The sequence below is a fragment of the Myxocyprinus asiaticus genome, chromosome 2 (assembly GCF_019703515.2).
Source record: "Myxocyprinus asiaticus isolate MX2 ecotype Aquarium Trade chromosome 2, UBuf_Myxa_2, whole genome shotgun sequence".
Taxonomy (NCBI): Eukaryota; Metazoa; Chordata; class Actinopteri; order Cypriniformes; family Catostomidae; genus Myxocyprinus; species Myxocyprinus asiaticus.
In genome coordinates this window covers 61213759-61233436 of record NC_059345.1, presented here as the reverse complement: position 1 = coordinate 61233436, position 19678 = coordinate 61213759, and the positions used below count along the sequence as shown (strand labels likewise).

Here is a 19678-nt window from a genome sequence, read left to right as displayed (position 1 = left end):
ATTGCTAATTTGGTACTAGAAAATAACTTGCCATTATATCAAACACAGTTGAAAGCTATTTGGTTCGTTAAATTAAGCTTAACATTGTCTTTGTGTTTGTTTTTGAGTTGCCACCGTATGCAATAGACTGGCATGTCTTAAGGTCTTGTGGCGGAATGATCCGCCCCTCTGGCTCGTCATCGTCACCCCGCCTCTTAGAGCCGCCCTTCAGCCAGGCTCATGACGGGAGTTGGGCAGGAGAGCGAGAAGAGATGCATAATTAATAAGCCTCGTTTGGTCAGCGGTGAATTAAGCACACCTGATGGGGATAATGCTTCATCACCGCTGTCTTTAAAACGCAGTGCGCACCTCTTCTCGGGGAGCCAGCTTCAAATCTCCATGTGTGCACACACTGGCATCCTCGCATGCCCAGGACCAGAGCTGGGAGGGATCGGATGAGTGGACGCGCTGCCGGACCCGTTCTTCGGACCCCGGACACCGTAATGAGTCGGCGGGGGTGAACAGCTCACGTTGCCACTGACGGGCTAGATGCCGGGCCACCTTCCCCTCACACTTGCCGCAGACTTGGGAAGACAGGCTGCCAGTGACACCCACGCACCATGGACTTTGGAGGGAAGCGTGAGCGGCCGACTGACCTAGCCGGTGCCTGGGCTTTCCTATGAACACTACCCCGCCCCGTTCACCGAGAGGATGCCAGATTTCCCCTTTATTATGAACACTATTCCCCCTTGGACACTTTATTTCCCCTTTTTGGACATTTTTACGTTTATTATTGTTTCCAATAAATGCCTCTCCGAGGCTTGATGCCACACCCACTGTGTCGGTCTCTTGCTCACCCTGCCACAGTCTATATTAGGTCAAAAATGCCAAAAAAGAAACCACTTTCTCTAGAAACTCATCAGTCAATCATTGTTTTGAGGAATGAAGGCTATACAATGCTTGAAATTGCCAAAAAAACTGAAGATTTCATACAAAGGTGTACACTACAGTCTTCAAAGACAAAGGACAGCTGGCTCTAACAAGGACAGAAAGAGATGTGGAAGGCCAGATGTACAACTAAACAACAGGGATAAGTACATCAGAGTCTCTAGTTTGAGAAATAGATGCCTCGCATGTCCTCAGCTGACAGCCTCACTGAATTCTACCTGCTCAACACCAGTTTCATGTACAACAGAAAAGAGAAGACTCAGGGGTGCAGGCCTTATGGGAAGAATTGCAAAGAAAAAAACACTTTTGAAACAGAAAAACAAAAAGAAAAGGTTAGAGTGAGCAAATAAACACAGATATTGAACAACAGATAATTGGAAAAGAGTGTTATGGATCTTAACCCCATTGAGCTTTTGTGGGATCAGCTAGACTGTAAGGTGCGTGAGAAGTGCCCGACAAGACAGCCACATCCGGACTGCAAGTGCTACAGGAAGCGTGGGGTGAAATGTCACCTGAGTATCTGGACAAACTGACAGCTAGAATGCCAAGGATCTGCAAAGCTGTTATTGCTGCACGTGGAGGATTTTTTGATGAGAACTCTTTGAAGTAGTTTTTTAATAATAGTAATAGTAATTTTCCACATTATTAATGTCCTGACTATAAATTGTGATCAGTTGAACGACACTTTGATGAATAAAAGTACCAATTTCTTTCCATAAGAGCAAAATCTGTACATTATCCCAAACTTTTGGCTGCCAGTGTGTGTGTATGTGTGTGTATATATATATATATATATATATATATATATATATATATATATATATATATATATACAGTACATTAGAGCTGTCAATCAATAAAATGTTTAATGTAATTAATTACATGATATGCCGATTAATCAAATTAATCGCAATTAATCGTATATATAAATATTTGCTGAGAAAGCCCCTCAAATAAAAATTATGAAAAATATAATGATTAAATAATTATAAATAGTTGTATTTAAATAATTAAAATAAAATTCATATATTATAAAAAATAATAAAGATAATTAAAATGCATTACATTATTCTGGTACACGAGTAAAGCATTAAAAATACAAAAAGTGGCTTTAGTATGCAATATATTGTTTATTGCCATATTATTGAGCATAAGCCAATCATTGGCCTACGGTTCACAGCAATCTATTTTGCAATTGAATTCGTCAATCAGTTTTATTAAGATTTATTATAAGTGCTTGTCTTAGGATGCGTCAATGTACACCTGCGTCAGACGGACACTTTTGGAGCGTCTCAGTTGTGTCGCATCATAAACATAAAATAATTTTGATCGCTGTGTCAAATGTTTGAAACATGTCTTGAGATCTGTGCATTTGGATTTGCACTCCATCAAGCTGTGTTTGAAGGCAAGAATGTGTTCTCATCTTGCGCTATCTGCTCTCGGTAAGTGTGGTTTGTTCTCTGTATAAGCTGTATGTTGCCTATACAGCTGGAGTTTCACTTACTGCCCTCTGGAGAAAACAGGCTGAATTGCTCAGATGTAAGAAATATTCCATATTTCGGTACGGGGACATGATTAATTGCGTTAATTTTTTTAACGCATTATTTTTTAGATAAGTATTTGAACTGAATTAACATGTAAAATCGACAGCCATACAGTATATTAGGGCCATCGACTATATATTTATAGTAGCCTTGTCGTACTCTAATCTGTCTTGGATAGTATTATTCTGATGCAATTGAAACTTTGTTATAAGGCACTTTTCGTACTACTGTCTCCTTAAGATGAATCACTTATGTTGAAGACTATCTTTTGTAAGATGCTTTGGATAAAAGCGTCTGCCAAATGAGTAAATGTAAATGTTAAAATCGCTAAATATGCTTCTCATCTGAAGCATTTCAATCTGTGAAGCATGCAGAACTGTGCATCAACAAGGCTTTCCCCGCTTTATAAGTGCTTCAATCGGACCTTTACCTCGCTATTGTGATGCGGCCCACAAAACTCTGCAATCCATTTGACTTCTTCAAAGAATTTTCTAGTTTTCAACACAATGGAATTCAAACATTTCAAACTGCTAGACTGTAAGACAATGTGTCATGCACCAACATAAATTAAAATGATCAATGACAACATCAATTACTCCCACCCCCATCAGATTGCACCACTGGAAAGTGGGTGTCCTGTATTTTCAATTTTGAGGGTGGCAACCATAAACATCACATTTAAGTGTCTTCTGTTTTCAGATGGAGAGGACGGTACGACTAAACGAGATAATCAAGAGGAACTCCATACATGCTGCCTTGGTTGTAATGTGAGTATTGATCAGATATATAATTTACATTATTTTAAGAATAACAAAACAAATGCTGTGAAAGTGATACCATTGTTACTTTTGTGCAGGGTCACATTAAAATTCCTTACACATGTGTGCCACTACCCTCCCTACCCCCACACATACACACACAATATACACAAATAACATTCAATAGAGACAGGATAGGATAGAGAGAGAGAGAGAGTAATACAGGGTGCACACAAGACCAAAACATATCAAGCATTTTCATGGACAATTTACAGATGAAAATTCTTTAGCATACATCAAAATAAAAATTTACAAATACAAGGCCAAGCCAATGCCAATAGCTTTTCAGTAAAAAAAACTGAACCCAAATAGCCTACCTTAGTCTGATAAATGTTAATACTGGTGATGCCACCTGTTACAGATATCCGTTTTATCTGTTCCAGAATATGATATGAAAAGGGATATCTTACCGAAAATGTTGTACCAAATGTCGTCCCACTTTTTTTTTATCTCTTTTGTGGAACACAGATGGAGATATTTAGTTGAATATCCAAGCTGGGTTTTTTTCTTCAGTGAAAGTGAATTACGGCTGTCAAGCTACAAGCACCATAAAAATAGTTCACATGAGCTATATTCCAGGTCATACAATAACTTTGTGTCTCTCAGGAAACATTGAGTGGTTTCAAAGCTTTCTTCCTCAAGGATTTGCTCAGTTCACAGAAAGCTGAAACTACCATTGATCTGCAATCAAATCTCAGTACATTTTATGTCTCAGAGACATTTGTTCTCTAGAAAGTATAATTTTTTTTTTTATTATCAAAACTGATAATTTAACTTAATAATTTAATTCTACCCCAGCAGTATACAGTTTTTAAAAATCCTCACCCAGAAATGCGCTCATGTTGTATGCAGCTGCCACTTGACTATCACTGTTTCGGCTGCTACTCTACCATCATATACTGTTGTATACAGCAGCCACTCAATCAGTCACTGTTGTATGCAGCTGCCACTCAGTCGGCACTGTTGTATGTGGCTGCAACTCGACCATCGCTGTTATATGCGACTACCACCCTGACCATAACATGATAAAACATGAATTAAACCGTTTTAAAAATGTCTATTAATCTGTCCATTTAAAAAAAGTGATTTACAGTATGTATTTACATTTTAATGTTTGAAATAAAAAATAGATAATTTGTTTAGGTATCGAACCAGAGTAGGCTTTTTGCTGCCTCAGTTACCACGTGAATGTGTCATTAGCAGCTCTAAACCGCCAAGGGCCACTATAACCGTAGAATTTCAAAAGGACGTCACGACCATTCAGTTGGAGGAGGTAATGCATGTTAAAGCTTATTTTGCCAACTGCCATAACATAGAAGAAGAAACAGAAGAAAAACAAACGCAAAAACACCACAACAAGGAATTGCTGGAAGAACGCTGCAATGCAGACGTATGATAAACACTTTCCTGCAACATTCAGCATTCATGAGGATGTCAACACATAGAAAATGTATTTGTTTGCATTTTATTAATTAATATTTCAATAGAGAGCCCATATTTTCTATTTTTAAACAGGATGATCAAATGTGAATTAATTAATATGCTATATTCTCCTGGTAACAAAAATAAAAGAAAAAGTGAACAGAATTATTCTTCATGGAAGCATCATATGAAACATTGTAAAATATTTTAATAAGAATCGCAATTTCCCGTTACATGAATTAGGCTGGAAATATTGAGAGCACATTATTTGTATAATATTTGTCTCAGTACATGCGTTTGGGTTTTACGCTACATGTAATAACCAGAAACGCTATGCAGTTCAAAACTGTAGGTTACGTGTTGTGTTATTTGTTATCTCTCTAGTATTTTATTTGTTTCAGTGCTGAAATACTGTATGTCTTAGCATTTGTTTTAAATGTTTAATTGACTTTTAAGCTATCTATATCAAATATTAATATTCATGTGAATAAATGTGTATGGTATGTATGCAATAAAGGCATGTCACATGTTTTGGGTACATTTTACTTCAAGTTAAGATGAGATAACAGAGTTCTATGATGACACAATAGAACGTTTGAAGTGGGCATTAAAGGTGAGCTAATATCTATCCCAGGGGTTGGCAACCTTTTTTGACATGGAGTGCCATTTTTTATTTTCCTGGTCAATGGCTGTGCCGATAACATCATTTTATCAGCTGAATCAGAGACTAAACACTATTAAAGAGTGACAAGACTCGCGCTGCATGTGCAAGCCATTCACGCATCATAAGCCGATCAATTATTTAGCCCTTTTCGGTGAATCACACCTGCAAAATCCTAAAACTTTATTTCCAGGTTTAATTTATATTTTGAATAGACTTGAAAAGATTTCTTAACCCCACAATGTGGGTTTATGTATTCTCTTTTAATAGTTTAATGTAATTTTGTGTGTGACCATGGTTTAAGGAGGGTGTACCTGTATGCTGGGTTGGAAATCTCAAGGATTAATAGTGGTGTTTTTCTTATTACATCATGTGTTGTTCTGAAAGCAAAAAGAAACAAATGAAACACAGAATGTAGGCTGTCATCTGGGCAGCCTCACTGAAGCAAATTGGGTGCATTTACTCGCGTGATTAACCAAATGTGAAGCGCTGCCGGCTTGTGATGTGATAATGGCTTGCACGCACTGCACGAGTCTGTTGGGTATACTGCAGTCTCGTCACATTATAACTTTTTGTTTAGCCTCCCATTCAGCTCATGGAAACACGCTGCGTGATCATGAGGAAGGATTACATCAAGATGTAGATTGGAATGCAGGTGCGGAATTTATTTAAATAAAATAGTCTACTCCTCTCTCGCCCTTGCTGGTGTGCTAGTGATTACCCCTCTGCGTGCCAGTATTGGTGCCATAGGTTGCCGACCCCTGATCTATCCCATCCCCCATGCGAACACAGACAAAAGTGATGTAGGGGGTTGTGACACTCCAAAAGATTTAAGCAGATTGGGAAGTTTAGATTTTTACCCGGATCTTTGGAAAAATATTATCGAATTACCCTCACGCTTTTATGTTATAATGTAATTTAAGTTGAATCATAAACTTTATCATGTAATCATGAATGCTGCCACCATATGCGACTGTATCACCTATGGTTTTACCTTTTAAAACACAATCGTGGTGACAAATATACGATTAATTGTCAAAAGTATATACAGTATAAAACCAAATGACCAACACTGATCTTAGAGGACATAGAGTCAGTACCCGCCACAGCGCAAAATGGAATGAAATGCAAATAAAAACCATGTAATGCTGAAATAATGTCTTCATTTGTTTTGAATGTTGAAATTGACTTCAGCAATATCAGATGTTATTATACATGCTCAAATGTGTTTTTTTGTTTTTGTTTTTTTTTACAAACAAACAATAAAATAAGAAAAGCAAGATTCGATCTGGCAACCTTTTGCACAAGAGCCTAACACACTACAACCAAGCTTTCAGTCCACATGGGTAAATTCAAAGAATGTGAGCTTTTCTCGACTCCACACCATCCTCTGAAACTTTAAAGGCTTATCACATATAATGACAAAAAAATAAGCACATATATATGTTTCATTACACTTATAAGCGGGGTTTCAACTGAACCACTCTATTTTAGCCTATCACTACCGACTAGCCGGGTCAATTATAACACAGGTTAATGCCATTAATTAAATGCATTGTTGTTGTTTTCAGTAGGGCTAACAAAGAAACTTATGAATTTTCAATGTATTTTCATTTTGGTTTTCAGGAAGATAATTAAATAACTAATATCTATGAAGCAACATTTTTCATTTATTGAAAAAGCTTGACATTCTAGAATTTCTTTCTATATACCAATTCACGATATAACTAAGCTAATACTTTAATGCTGCCATTTATTTTGCATTGTTAGATCACCTTCTACATATCAAAATGTAAAAAATACAATACAAATAATAATATTAACAATGTTAATTATAATAACTCTTCTTCACACGATGGTGCCAAATAAAAAACGAGGGTGCCAAAAGTCTCCCTTTGCGCCTCCTGGCAGTGATTTTGTGTTCGTTAATCCCCGCGAAAGTAAAGCTCAATCTGGTTGGATACACACTGTATAACAGTGACGTCGAGTGGCAGCCACAACAGTAACAGTCGCCATGCAGCTGCATATAACAGTGACGGTCGAGTATTAGCTGGATGCAGCAATTGACTTGAGGCTGTCTACACTTGTGCACCGAAGTGAACATTCTAAATGCAGGATGTACAGATCAATCAGCTGCGAGCTTGAGAAGACTTCAGCAATGGTAAAAGGGATAGTTCTCCCAAAAATGTAAAATTCTCTCATCATTTACTCACCCTCATGCCATCCCAGATGTATATTACTTTCTTTCTTCTGCTGAACACAAACAAAGATTTTTAGAAGAATATCGTAGCTCTGTAGGTCCATACAATGCAAGTGAATGGTGATCAGGCCTTTAAAGGCCCAAAAAGGAGATAAATGTAATCCATATGACTACAGTAGTTTAATCAATGTCTTCTGAAGCAATCCAGCTGGTTTTGGGTGAGAACAGATCAAAATATAACTCTTTTTTCACTGTAAATTGCATTCTCTAGGCATGATCATGATTTCAGGCTCGATTACACTTCCTAGTTCTAGATGCATGCGCAGAGTGCTAGATGTTTTGTAAGTTCTGTTCTCTGGTTTGTGTGCAGCTGTCTTGTGTTCTGTTGTTACTTTTGCTGTGGCAAACCTGTTTTAGATAATCAAAACGAGTTATTTCTTGAACTGCTGCTCTCGTGAACTCTCATGAACAGGCGAGGAGAGCAACGGTTGGTGAAGATTTTCACTAACAATATTCGTTTTCGGTTTGTTTCTCACCATTATCATATGCATTTAAGTTTAATGAAAACATTAAAATCCCGCTGTCAGTTAATTAAGTCCTAGTACCTGGATGGAAGACCTCCTGGGGAAAACTAAGGTTGCTGCTGGAAGAGGTGTTAGTGATGCCAGCAGGGGGTGCTCACCCTGCGGTCTGTGTGGGTCCTAATGCCCCAGTATGGTGACAGGGACACTATAACACTCTTTTCCAGTTATCTGTTCTCCAATGTCGGTGTTTCTTTGCCCATCCTAACCTTTTTTTTTTTTTTTTTTTTTCTGTTTCAAAAGTGGCTTTTTCTTTGCAATTCTTCCCATAAGGCCTGCATTCCTGAGTCTTCTCTTTTCTGTTATACATGAAACTGGTGCTGAGTGGGTAGAATTCAATGAAGATGTCAGCTGAGGACATGTGAGGCGTCTATTTCTCAAACTAGAGACTCTGATGTACTTATCCTCTTGTTTAGTTGTACATCTGGCCTTCCACATCTCTTTCTGTCCTTGTTAGAGCCAGTTGACCTTTGTCTTTGAAGACTGTAGTGTACACTTTTGTATGAAATCTTCTGTTTTTTGGCAATTTCAAGCATTGTATAGCCTTCATTCCTCAAAACAATAATTAACTGATGTGTTTCTAGATAAACTTGTTTCTTTTTTGCCATTTTGACCCAATATTGATCTTAAGACATGCCAGTCTATTGCATACTGTGGCAACTCAAAAACAAACACAAAGACAATGTTAAAGAGCACCTGTTATGGTTTTTAAATGTGCCTAATTTTGTTTTTAAGGTCTCTTACAATAGATTTACATGCAGCCAAGGTCAAAAAACACTTTAATTTGCTCATAATTTAAATTGTAGCATTACCTTTTTTTCCCAGTGTCAAAAACGACTCGTTCAATGATCCGTTCTAAAGGATTAATTCTAAACTTCTCCTTTCAGAGAGCCTACTCTGCTCTGATTGGTCAGATGTCCCAGTCTGTTGTGATTGGTCTTCCGTTTAGTGTAGTGTTTGAGGGCGGGTCAAAGCTGTTTGCGAGCAGCCAATGAAGACCAGAGGAGGGTTTTTTGTTACCAAATTACGTAGGTTAGTACAGGAAGTAAGTCTGGAATTACTAACGACTCGTTTCAGGTGTTCAGAATCGGTTCTTTCTTTTGGGAGTCAATAACTCCATTTCCCTATCTGTCACTCATTCAGATTTTCTCTTCGGAGCCGAACGGTCGATGTTCACTGAGCTGACTGTTCATTCACCTCTGCTTGATCTGATGGTGCATTTCAGCGGCTTCTCCCTCCTCTGCACTGGTGCACTGCAGAGAACGCCCCTGGGTGCTTCGGCAGAAATAAAAGATATATTTCTCTAAAAGAGCGGCACACACGGAACGTCTTTTTAAAGACGCGTCTTTTTAAAGATGCCTTTCCGTTTGTGTGTTATTCCGCACAATCGCTGTCTTTCGTGTCTGAGTGCGACCCACGCGGAGACAGCATTCGTGGCAATGTGACAGTCTCCACGGGTCACGAGGACAGGCCTCTTCCTCCCCCATCCCAGGCTGTTCCGGGGGTGGTCACAAGGAGCCAGGTAAGTGCTTCGATATCCCTGAACTCAGCACAGCCACAACACGGTGTGGCACTTCAGGCTCCACCCCGCCGCAAGGCCCCACGTATAGGGACCCCTAGTGTCACTACATCGACACAACGTCACGTGAGTGACAGATAGGGAACGTCCTGGTTACTTGTGTAACCTCCGTTCCCTGATGGAGGGAACGAGACGTTGTGTCCCTCCTGCCACAATGCTGAACTACCCGCTGAATTGGCCCGGACCTTGTCTCGGCTCCTCAGCACAAAACCTGAATGAGTGGTTGCATACCAGCTAACAGCAAGGGTGTAAGGGTGACCCCAAGAAAAACATTGTTGGAAACAAATCAAATGGCCTGTGGGTTACTTTAGACTGCCAATTTATTTCCGCTAATGCATTATGTTTTAGTTTTTTCTGAAAGGTGAGGAATACAAATAAAAAAATAAAAACAATTGTTGCCATATGGCTACACTGTACCATAAAGGGTAATATACAGGTGCATCTCAATAAATTAGAATGTCGTGGAAAAGTTCATTTATTTCAGTAATTCAACTCAAATTGTGAAACTCGTGTATTAAATAAATTCAATGCACACAAACTGAAGTAGTTTAAGTCTTTGGTTCTTTTAATTGTGATGATTTTGGCTCACATTTAACAAAAACCCACCAATTCACTATCTCAAAAAATTAGAATATTTTAACATGCCAATCAGCTAATCAACTCAAAACACCTGCAAAGGTTTCCTGAGCCTTCAAAATGGTCTCTCAGTTTGGTTCACTAGGCTACAAAATCATGGGGAAGACTGCTGATCTGACAGTTGTCCAGAAGACAATCATTGACACCCTTCACAAGGAGGGTAAGCCACAAACATTCATTGCCAAAGAAGCTGGCTGTTCACAGAGTGCTGTATCCAAGCATGTTAACAGAAAGTTGAGTGGAAGGAAAAAGTGTGGAAGAAAAAGATGCACAACCAACCGAGAGAACCGCAGCCTTATGATTGTCCAGCAAAATCGATTCAAGAATTTGGGTGAACTTCACAAGGAATGGACTGAGGCTGGGGTCAAGGCATCAAGAGCCACCACACACAGACATGTCAAGGAATTTGGCTACAGTTGTCATATTCCTCTTGCTAAGCCACTCCTGAACCACAGACAACGTCAGAGGCGTCTTACCTGGGCTAAGGAGAAGAAGAACTGGACTGTTGCCCAGTGGTCCAAAGTCCTCTTTTCAGATGAGAGCAAGTTTTGTATTTAATTTGGAAACCAAGGTCCTAGAGTCTGGAGGAAGGGTGGAGAAGCTCATAGCCCTAGTTGCTTGAAGTCCAGTGTTAAGTTTCCACAGTCTGTGATGATTTGGGGTGCAATGTCATCTGCTGGTGTTGGTCCATTGTGTTTTTTGAAAACCAAAGTCACTGCACCCGTTTACCAAGAAATTTTGGAGCACTTCATGCTTCCTTCTGCTGACCAGCTTTTTAAAGATGCTGATTTCATTTTCCAGCAGGATTTGGCACCTGCCCACACTGCCAAAAGCACCAAAAGTTGCTTAAATGACCATGGTGTTGGTGTGCTTGACTGGCCAGCAAACTCACCAGACCTGAACCCCATAGAGAATCTATGGGGTATTGTCAAGAGGAAAATGAGAAACAAGAGACCAAAAAATGCAGATGAGCTGAAGGCCACTGTCAAAGAAACCTGGGCTTCCATACCACCTCAGCAGTGCCACAAACTGATCACCTCCATGCCACGCCGAATTGAGGCAGTAATTAAAGCAAAAGGAGCCTCTACCAAGAATTGAGTACATATACAGTAAATGAACATACTTTCCAGAAGGCCAACAATTCACTAAAAATGTTTTTTTTATTGGTCTTATGATGTATTCTAATTTTTTGAGATAGTGAATTGGTGGGTTTTTGTTAAATGTGAGCCAAAATCATCACAATTAAAAGAACCAAAGACTTAAACTACTTCAGTCTGTGTGCATTGAATTTATTTAATACACGAGTTTCACAATTTGAGTTGAATTACTGAAATAAATGAACTTTTCCACGACATTCTAATTTATTGAGATGCACCTGTATTAGCTGTAAAAATGATATATTGGTAATGGATGCATTTCCTTTGAAAGACATTTCCCATATTATATATGGAAGTAGTGTGCTTTTATGAATTTCTTCGAATAAACACAAATCTATGCTCACTTTACTGACGTGGAATGACCTGGTAAAACAGACGGTATCATGACAGACAATGCTGGACACATTGAGTTCTTGAATATACCTTTGGAAAAGACTGGTGGTTGGCTGTTTGGATAGGTCTTATCAGAAACACATTATTCTACACTAAAACATCCTTAAAATGAATTTTAAAAATAAATCTATGAGAAAATGTCATAGGTTTATGTTTACAGGAACCTAAAATAATTTCCCAATGGGGTGAGAATAATACATTACAATTAGATGTACAGTTGTGCTCAAAAGTTTGCATACCCTTGGAGAATTGGTAATATATGTACCATTTTTAAAGAAAACATGAGTGAGCAGGCAAAACATATTTCTTGTATTTCTTATGGGATTCATATTCAACTGTAGGTTATAACAGAATGGCACAATCATAAAACAAAACATGGCAACAAAGAAAAAAATTAAATGACCCCTGTTCAAATGTCTGCATACCCTTAGTTCTTAATACTGTGTATTGCCACCTTAAGCATCAATGACAGTGTGCAGTCTTTTGTGATAGTTGTCTATGAGGCCCCAAATTCTTGCAAGTGGTACAGCTGCCCATTCGTCTTGACAAAATGCCTGAAGGTCACGCAAAATTTTTGGTCGTCTTGCATGAACCGCACGTTTGAGATCTCCCCAGAGTTGCTCGATGATATTAAGGTCAGGAGACTGTGATGGCCACTCCAGAACCTTCACCTTTTTCTGCTGTAACCACTGGAGGGTCAGCTTGGCCTTGTGCTTAGGGTCACTGTCGTGCTGGAAAGTCCAAGAGCGTCCCATGCACAGCTTTCGTGCAGAAGAATGCAAATTGTCTGCCAGTATTTTCTGATAACATGCTGCATTCATCTTACCATCAATTTTCACAAGATTCCCTGTGCCTTTAGAGCTCACACACCCCTAAACCATCAGTGAGCCACCACCATGCTTCACAGTGGGGATGGTATTCTTTTCAATGTTGGGCCTCATGTATTCAGATAGAAGACAAAGGCAGGCCTAACACAGTCGTAAAACCTAACTCAGGCCCACATACCAAGTCATAAATTTTACTGATAAAAATCACGCAAAAATCAAACAAAGGGAGTCCAAAACAGACTACAAATCCCATGAAGCCTTGCTCACTAAAGGATCGAACTCTCAACTCCTACTGGATGAGGCACATGACAGAACGCACCCCAACCATGACATCATCAGGAGTAGAAATACCTCTGAAATGCTTCCGGGATTTGCTTCCAGCATCTTTGCTCACCGTGTGTAGACGCAGCTCATCACTGCTCTCAGGTGCAGCCTCGTGGCACAAGGAAGTAACGTACGACTTGAAACTGTGGCCATACAATCTCCATCTCACTGGACGAGTTGAGATTACTCTGTGTTCCACCGAACACTAACGGATCCGAAGGAGACCGCTGAGCAATCCGCACCCAAGCCTCGAGGAACCGAGTCGGAGTTAAAGTATGGATGAACACACATTCATACGATTCAAGTAAGAGGTTTACGTCTGGGCAGAGATAGAATATTATAGTGTGTTATTCTTGTGTATCAAGGTTATTGCTTGTACAGTTTACGGACCACTGAGTCCGCTCATTGAGATTAACACTCAGGGTATTAATTATCACGAATGAAATTTGCTGTATTGTAGTCCAACCACATTTGACTGTTGTGCATTTCAGCCATCGCGGGTGAGACACACTGAGTTTATCCATTAAAGAATCAAAGACCGCGGGACGGTTTACGAACCATCCACCGCGTCTCTGAGTCATAAACTAACAGCTGCTTTCTCTCCCACGATCGCGAAATCGGCTTTGGGGCCATCACTTAATTCTCTCTCTCTGTCGTACTAACCACACACACATACACGCGACCCCTCACAAACATTCTCGCACACATTTTTCGCTATTAGATAGCTTTGTGATAAAGCTCAGCTTTGTCCCTAAGCTATCGTACAAGCAGATACACGCAGTAAACTGGTAGACACCACTGACTGGTTTCTCTCCGCCCACATTCGCAGCCTTATTCTCTGGTCGGAAGTCTCGCGTGACATACACTCCACGAGAGTCACGTCCGCCATTTTGTGCACGTCCCTCCTTACACACACACACACACACACACACACACACACACACACACACACACACACCTTATGTGTTATAGGATTATTTTGGTTTCCATATCTAATCATATCACTGTTTAGTTTGTAGTTGTAAGTCGGAAGTTTATTGACTGCATTGTATTAATTATTAATTGATATTACTGCATAAACATACTTTGTTATATTACAAAGAGAAGTGTTTTGGTTTGTTTTGCATACACCTGTGTCATGCTGACGGGATGTCAGTGCTCGGATTCAAGCCTTCATTCATTGTTTTTTTTTTTCGAAAATCGATATTCTTCAGATGTCGATTTTCCTAAGGAAACAATCTAATATTGAGACTGTTACACTATCTGGTTATTAGTCCCTGATTCCAGGGTGGTGCCCCGTCAATATTAGTCCTTATTAATATTCTATTGATTTTTGATAATTGATAATTATCTTTGATGATTATTGAATTTGAATGATCAGTAAGCTAGTGTTAATTTTAATTAATGTTTCATCGATGTTAACAATTAACGATTATCTTTGATAATTGTTGATTTAAAGGATTAAAAAGCTAGCATTGATTCTCATCAATGTTCTATTGATTTTAATAATTAATAATTATCTTTGATAATTATTAATTATTGCTAATAACCAAACCCGCCCCTAAACGTAGCACACTACATTTACTGGAGACCATATGAGGTTTTAATGAGTTAGATTCAATTAATTAATTTAAATATTAACTAATAACTAAAGAAATCATTATTAATTATTTCTGATAGTAACACTGATCTAAACAACCAGTAAAGCCCTACATCATTATAGGCCTTGTTGACCCCTCTCCAAATATAGTGCTTATGGTTGTGACCATAAAGCTCTACTTTGGTCTCGTCACTCCAAATTAGAGTGTGCCAGAAGCTGTGAGGCGTGTCAAGGTGTTGTCGGGCATATTGCAACCGGGCTTTTTTGTGGCATTGGCGCAGTAAAGGCTTCTTTCTGGCAGCTCGACCATGCAGCTCATTTTTGTTCAAGTATCGTCGTATTGTGCTCCTTGAAACAACCACACCATCTTTTTCCAGAGCAGCCTGTATTTCTCCTGAGGTTACCTGTGGGTTTTTCTTTGTATCCCGAACAATTCTTCTGGCAGTTGTGGCTGAAATGTTTCTTGATCTACCTGACCTTGGCTTGGAATCAAGAGATCCCTGAATTTTCCACTTCTTAATAAGTGATTGAACAGTACTGACTGGCATTTTCAAAGCTTTGGATATCTTTTTATACCTTTTCCATCTTTATAAAGTTCCATTACCTTGTTACGCATGTCTTTTGACAGTTCTTTTCTGATCCTCATGGCTAAGTATCTAGCCTGCTCAGTGCATCCACGTGAGAGCTAACAAACTCATTGACTATATATACACAGACACTAATTGCAATTTAAAAAGCCACAGGTGTGGGAAATTAACCTTTAATTGCCATTTAAACCTGTGTGTGTCACCTTGTGTGTCTGTAACAAGGCCAAACATTCAAGGGTATGTAAACTTTTGATCAGGGCTATTTGGATGATTTCTGTTATCATTATGATTTAAAAAGGAGCCAAACAACTATGTTATGATAAATGGCTTCATATGATCACTATCCTTAAATAAAAGTTTTTTTGCATGATCAGTCATATTTTCAAAATCCTTGCCAAAATTTCACAATTTCTGCCAGGGTATGCAAATTTTGAGCACAACTGTACAAGTCTTAAAGGTCCTTAAACAAGACTGAGCCATTGAATTAGGCACACCCCCTCTTTCCGAAACACCACCCTATAAAGAAAGTGCTGAGAACTTCACCAAACAATTGAGCAGCAGTAGAAAAATGGTGCCCTCACCTGATAACTGTTATGAATCTGAATATGGTATTAAACCCGAATGATCCACTTCAACTACTACACTATGAGAACACACAAAATGATTGGCTGATCAAAGAATGAGTCCGCGGCCCACAATCACATTTTTGTTTTATGTTTACATTGTCTAGTGCTGTCACAGAGACCGGCGAGATATCTCAGAATACTTGTTTTAATAATATCTTCCAGGGAGAAGTAACATAATTTTTTTTTTTTTTTTAAAAAGCCTACAGCACCTTTAATATCTTTTTGTATATTTTTGTAACAATTATGTTTCTCAGGTTAATTTATCTTGTTTATATAATTTTTAAAGATATTTTAAACATTTATAGTTTAAGGAGTATTATTTCACAAATTCCTAGTTTCTCATACCGGTAGAATCACATGTCTGGATGGCAATATGCATATGAAATTATATTTTCATGAGGTTATGCATGGTAAAACAGACATTATGTTTTTTCGGGGAAGAAAATAAGGGGTGGAGAATAAAGCTTGTTCATGCATGCACAATCTTCCACTTACTGGCATTTATAAAAGGAATTTTGCTGAGGTTCTTTTGTACATCATTTAAACCTATCGCTTACAATAGGCAGACACTGCATGGGCCAGGCAATACAATAAAATAATAATAATAATGAATGGGCCAAATCAGTTGAAAGATATGCTAGGCCACCAGGAATATTCTTGGTTCTCTCGGTGGCCAATCCAGTCCTGTGAACCAGCCTTGAAATGCTGGACATGCTAATCTTTTCAGCAGGGAAGAGTGATGATCAAAATCTTAAATATGTGTAATTTATGTGTGTAGTATATCTATTCATCATTATGTATGTTTACTGTCTCAGTTCTCTGCCAGTTCCTGACATTAACTGTCCCAGTTCACTCTACATGGCCTGGCTGGATGCACTGAGCAACGGCATCCACTGCCCTGTCCTGCTTATACGAGGAAACCAAGAAAATGTGATGACATTCTACTGCCAGTAAAACATTCACACACACACACACACACACACACACACACACACACACACACACACACACACACACACACACTGCACTGAAGCTGCTCTCAGACTGTGTTGACTACAGATAGTTTTAAATTAGACATACTAGAAAACTTAATTAGCAATGTTTCATGAGTTTCACTCTTGAACTGTGTAATATGAACAGTATAATCCTCTTACACATTCAGTGGGATATACAGTAGGGTCCAGAAAGTTGAGTCTACATTCATAATCTGGGATTCAAAGATTTAAAATCTAATTTTAATTTAGGAATAAACAAAGCATTTTTAAAAATAAAGAAGAAATATTTAAGATTATAGTTTTGCACAAACTTGTCATGGGGACATACTGAATACTAAGAAATCTGGAATTTATGTACTTTTTTAATTTCAACTTTTCAAATTGTTATGCTGATATAATATAATTAATAATTAATAATATATGAAATACTGTATATTAGAAGTAAAGGTGTAGATGTGGTGGAGGGATGCACTTTATCTCCAGGGCCTTAAATTTACTGTAGAATATAGCTGTTGAAGTTTCATGCTATGTTCTTTAAAAAGGAAACGCATTTTTAAAAATTACTTTTATGTGGTCATACTTTGTAAAATAATAATAATTACATGTTAGTGTCAAAAGATGAAATTAATTTAAAAAAATTACAAATTTGTTGTGTATAAATGTGTTTATGAATTACAAGTATGATCATGATCAACTTTTCAAGGTGAAATATAAAATGTATCTCAATTGTGATTGATGGTTACATTAAGGACAAACATTAAATTATAAAATACAAAATGCATTAAGCTGTTCAATCATATGAAAGTAAAGAATTAAGGATCATAACATGTATAAAATTTGTTACATCTGAAATAAACACAAAAAGGCATGGAGTGTTTGTGTATTTGTGTGCATGTGTGATTTTGGTAATGACAGCCCTCATTTATGCCTTTAAATGGTCAAAAACAATAATTAAAAAATAAATATGACAAAACAATAATTAAAATTAGCTTAATAATTACACTTTTTTCAAGCAACTTCAATTCTTTACAGTACAAGAATGTGAGGCGCATGAGTTCAATGCAAAAAAATGGCAATTAGAAAATTAGAAATAAAAAGAAATACACTTTTAAAGATAAATTCTCAGAAGAAAGGTCTTAATATTTTATACCAGTTTGCTTCTCATGTAAATTTACAAAAGATATTAACGTTAAAAGATATTTAGACGCATAACTCACACAGACAATCAGATAAAAAAATGTCTAAATGTCACCGCAGTTGGAAACAAAATAACCAAGCAAGTGTTATTTAAAGATATATAACTTTTCAAGCAAAACAACTGACCCACATAAGAAACTGGTGTGGTTTTAAATGATAGATTTAATAGATTTAATTTAATAGATAGATTTAAATGATCATAGATATTCTGATCAAAATAAGGACAACAAATATTTGGACACATTCTGCATCTGCCCCGCCTACACTGCCGGCAGTTATGCCACTGATTGTGTCTCTTGACTTTTCCCAGTTGTGCCTTGTTAGTTATTCTTGTTAACTCATTTGTCTTGTATTTATAGCCATCAAGCTCTCTCAGTCTTTGTCACACATTGTTTGGTGTCCTGTATGGGTATAATGTTGTTGGGCTTTGTTTCTTGGTTTCTCGTAAAGTTGCACTTAAAGCCTCACAGCCTCCTGATTATTCAGTCCTACATTACAGTGTCAATTCTTAAAGTGCTTAACTACACCTGGTTACTCTGATAGATAGCCCAACAACCTGTGTGAACTGGAGGGGAATTGACGTCAGACAACACACCCACTAAAAATCACATTGACACCAGTTACTGAAAAGTCATGGCAAAATGGTGAAGTTCTAGGAAAAGCTCAAGCACACTTCATTTGATATTTTAGTAAAACTTTACAATAAAAGTTGTATTTGTCAATGCAGGTTAACACAATAGGTAACATGAACAATACTTTTACAGCATTTATTAATCTTGTTTAATATTAATTTGGTGACACTTTCTATGAAGCCTATATTTATAATGCTTTGTAAAGGCATTATAAACGCATTATAATGCATTCATAAAGTCTCATATAATATGTTGTAACTTCTCATAAATAATTGTAACCACAATTATAATACATTATAATACTTACGTTTTCACAGTTATACATTATAACATGACCAACATCAAATTATATCTGTAGAAGTTATAATGTATTATATGTATTTTTATTACATATATTAAGAATGCTTTAAGTAAAGTGACAAAGTCACATATTAACATCCATGAGATTACATTTGTTTTAAGTACCTTGTAGCTTTACAAGTGTTTTTCTTTCTGTCTCATAATTTACATCAAGAATGTTTGTTACTTTTGTATTCTCTGCATTTTACTATATATCCCATTATACAAACTTTACTTAAAGCAGGTCAAGACCCATTATAATGGTATATGATCATGTCAATCCTTATGACTATTTACACTATGCTGCTTTTATAGACAGCACTTTTACAATACCTAATATATACTGTAAATTACATTACAACTTTTGAGGATAAAATTTGATGTTTATTGTGTTATAATGCATAATACTATTTTAGGTATAACTATGACTAGGCTAAGTATTATAATGTATTATAACTGAAGTTACAATTATAAGTTATAACATTATAAGATGAATTATGAGATATTATAAATGCATTATAATGATTTTAAAATGCATTATAAATACAGGCTTCATAGAAAGTGTAAGGCTGGCACCAGAATGTCTACAACCAAAAGGCGCCATTTCTGGTAAAAGTCAAAGAACTCTGTGAG

At 37.5% G+C, this 19678-nt stretch overlaps 1 protein-coding gene across 1 annotated transcript in view; it reads left to right on the top strand.

The window, feature by feature from the left end:
* The window catches only part of LOC127452761 (solute carrier family 12 member 3-like), a 91555-nt gene extending 73786 nt beyond the window's left edge, over nucleotides 1–17769 (top strand). Inside the window, exons 25-26 of the mRNA XM_051718458.1 lie at nucleotides 3171–3238; nucleotides 16698–17769. Of these exons, the coding sequence (XP_051574418.1) occupies nucleotides 3171–3238; nucleotides 16698–16836 (207 nt within the window). The 3' untranslated portion in view covers nucleotides 16837–17769. The remainder of the gene's footprint in view (nucleotides 1–3170; nucleotides 3239–16697) is intronic.
* Nucleotides 17770–19678: the final 1909 nt, after the last annotated feature.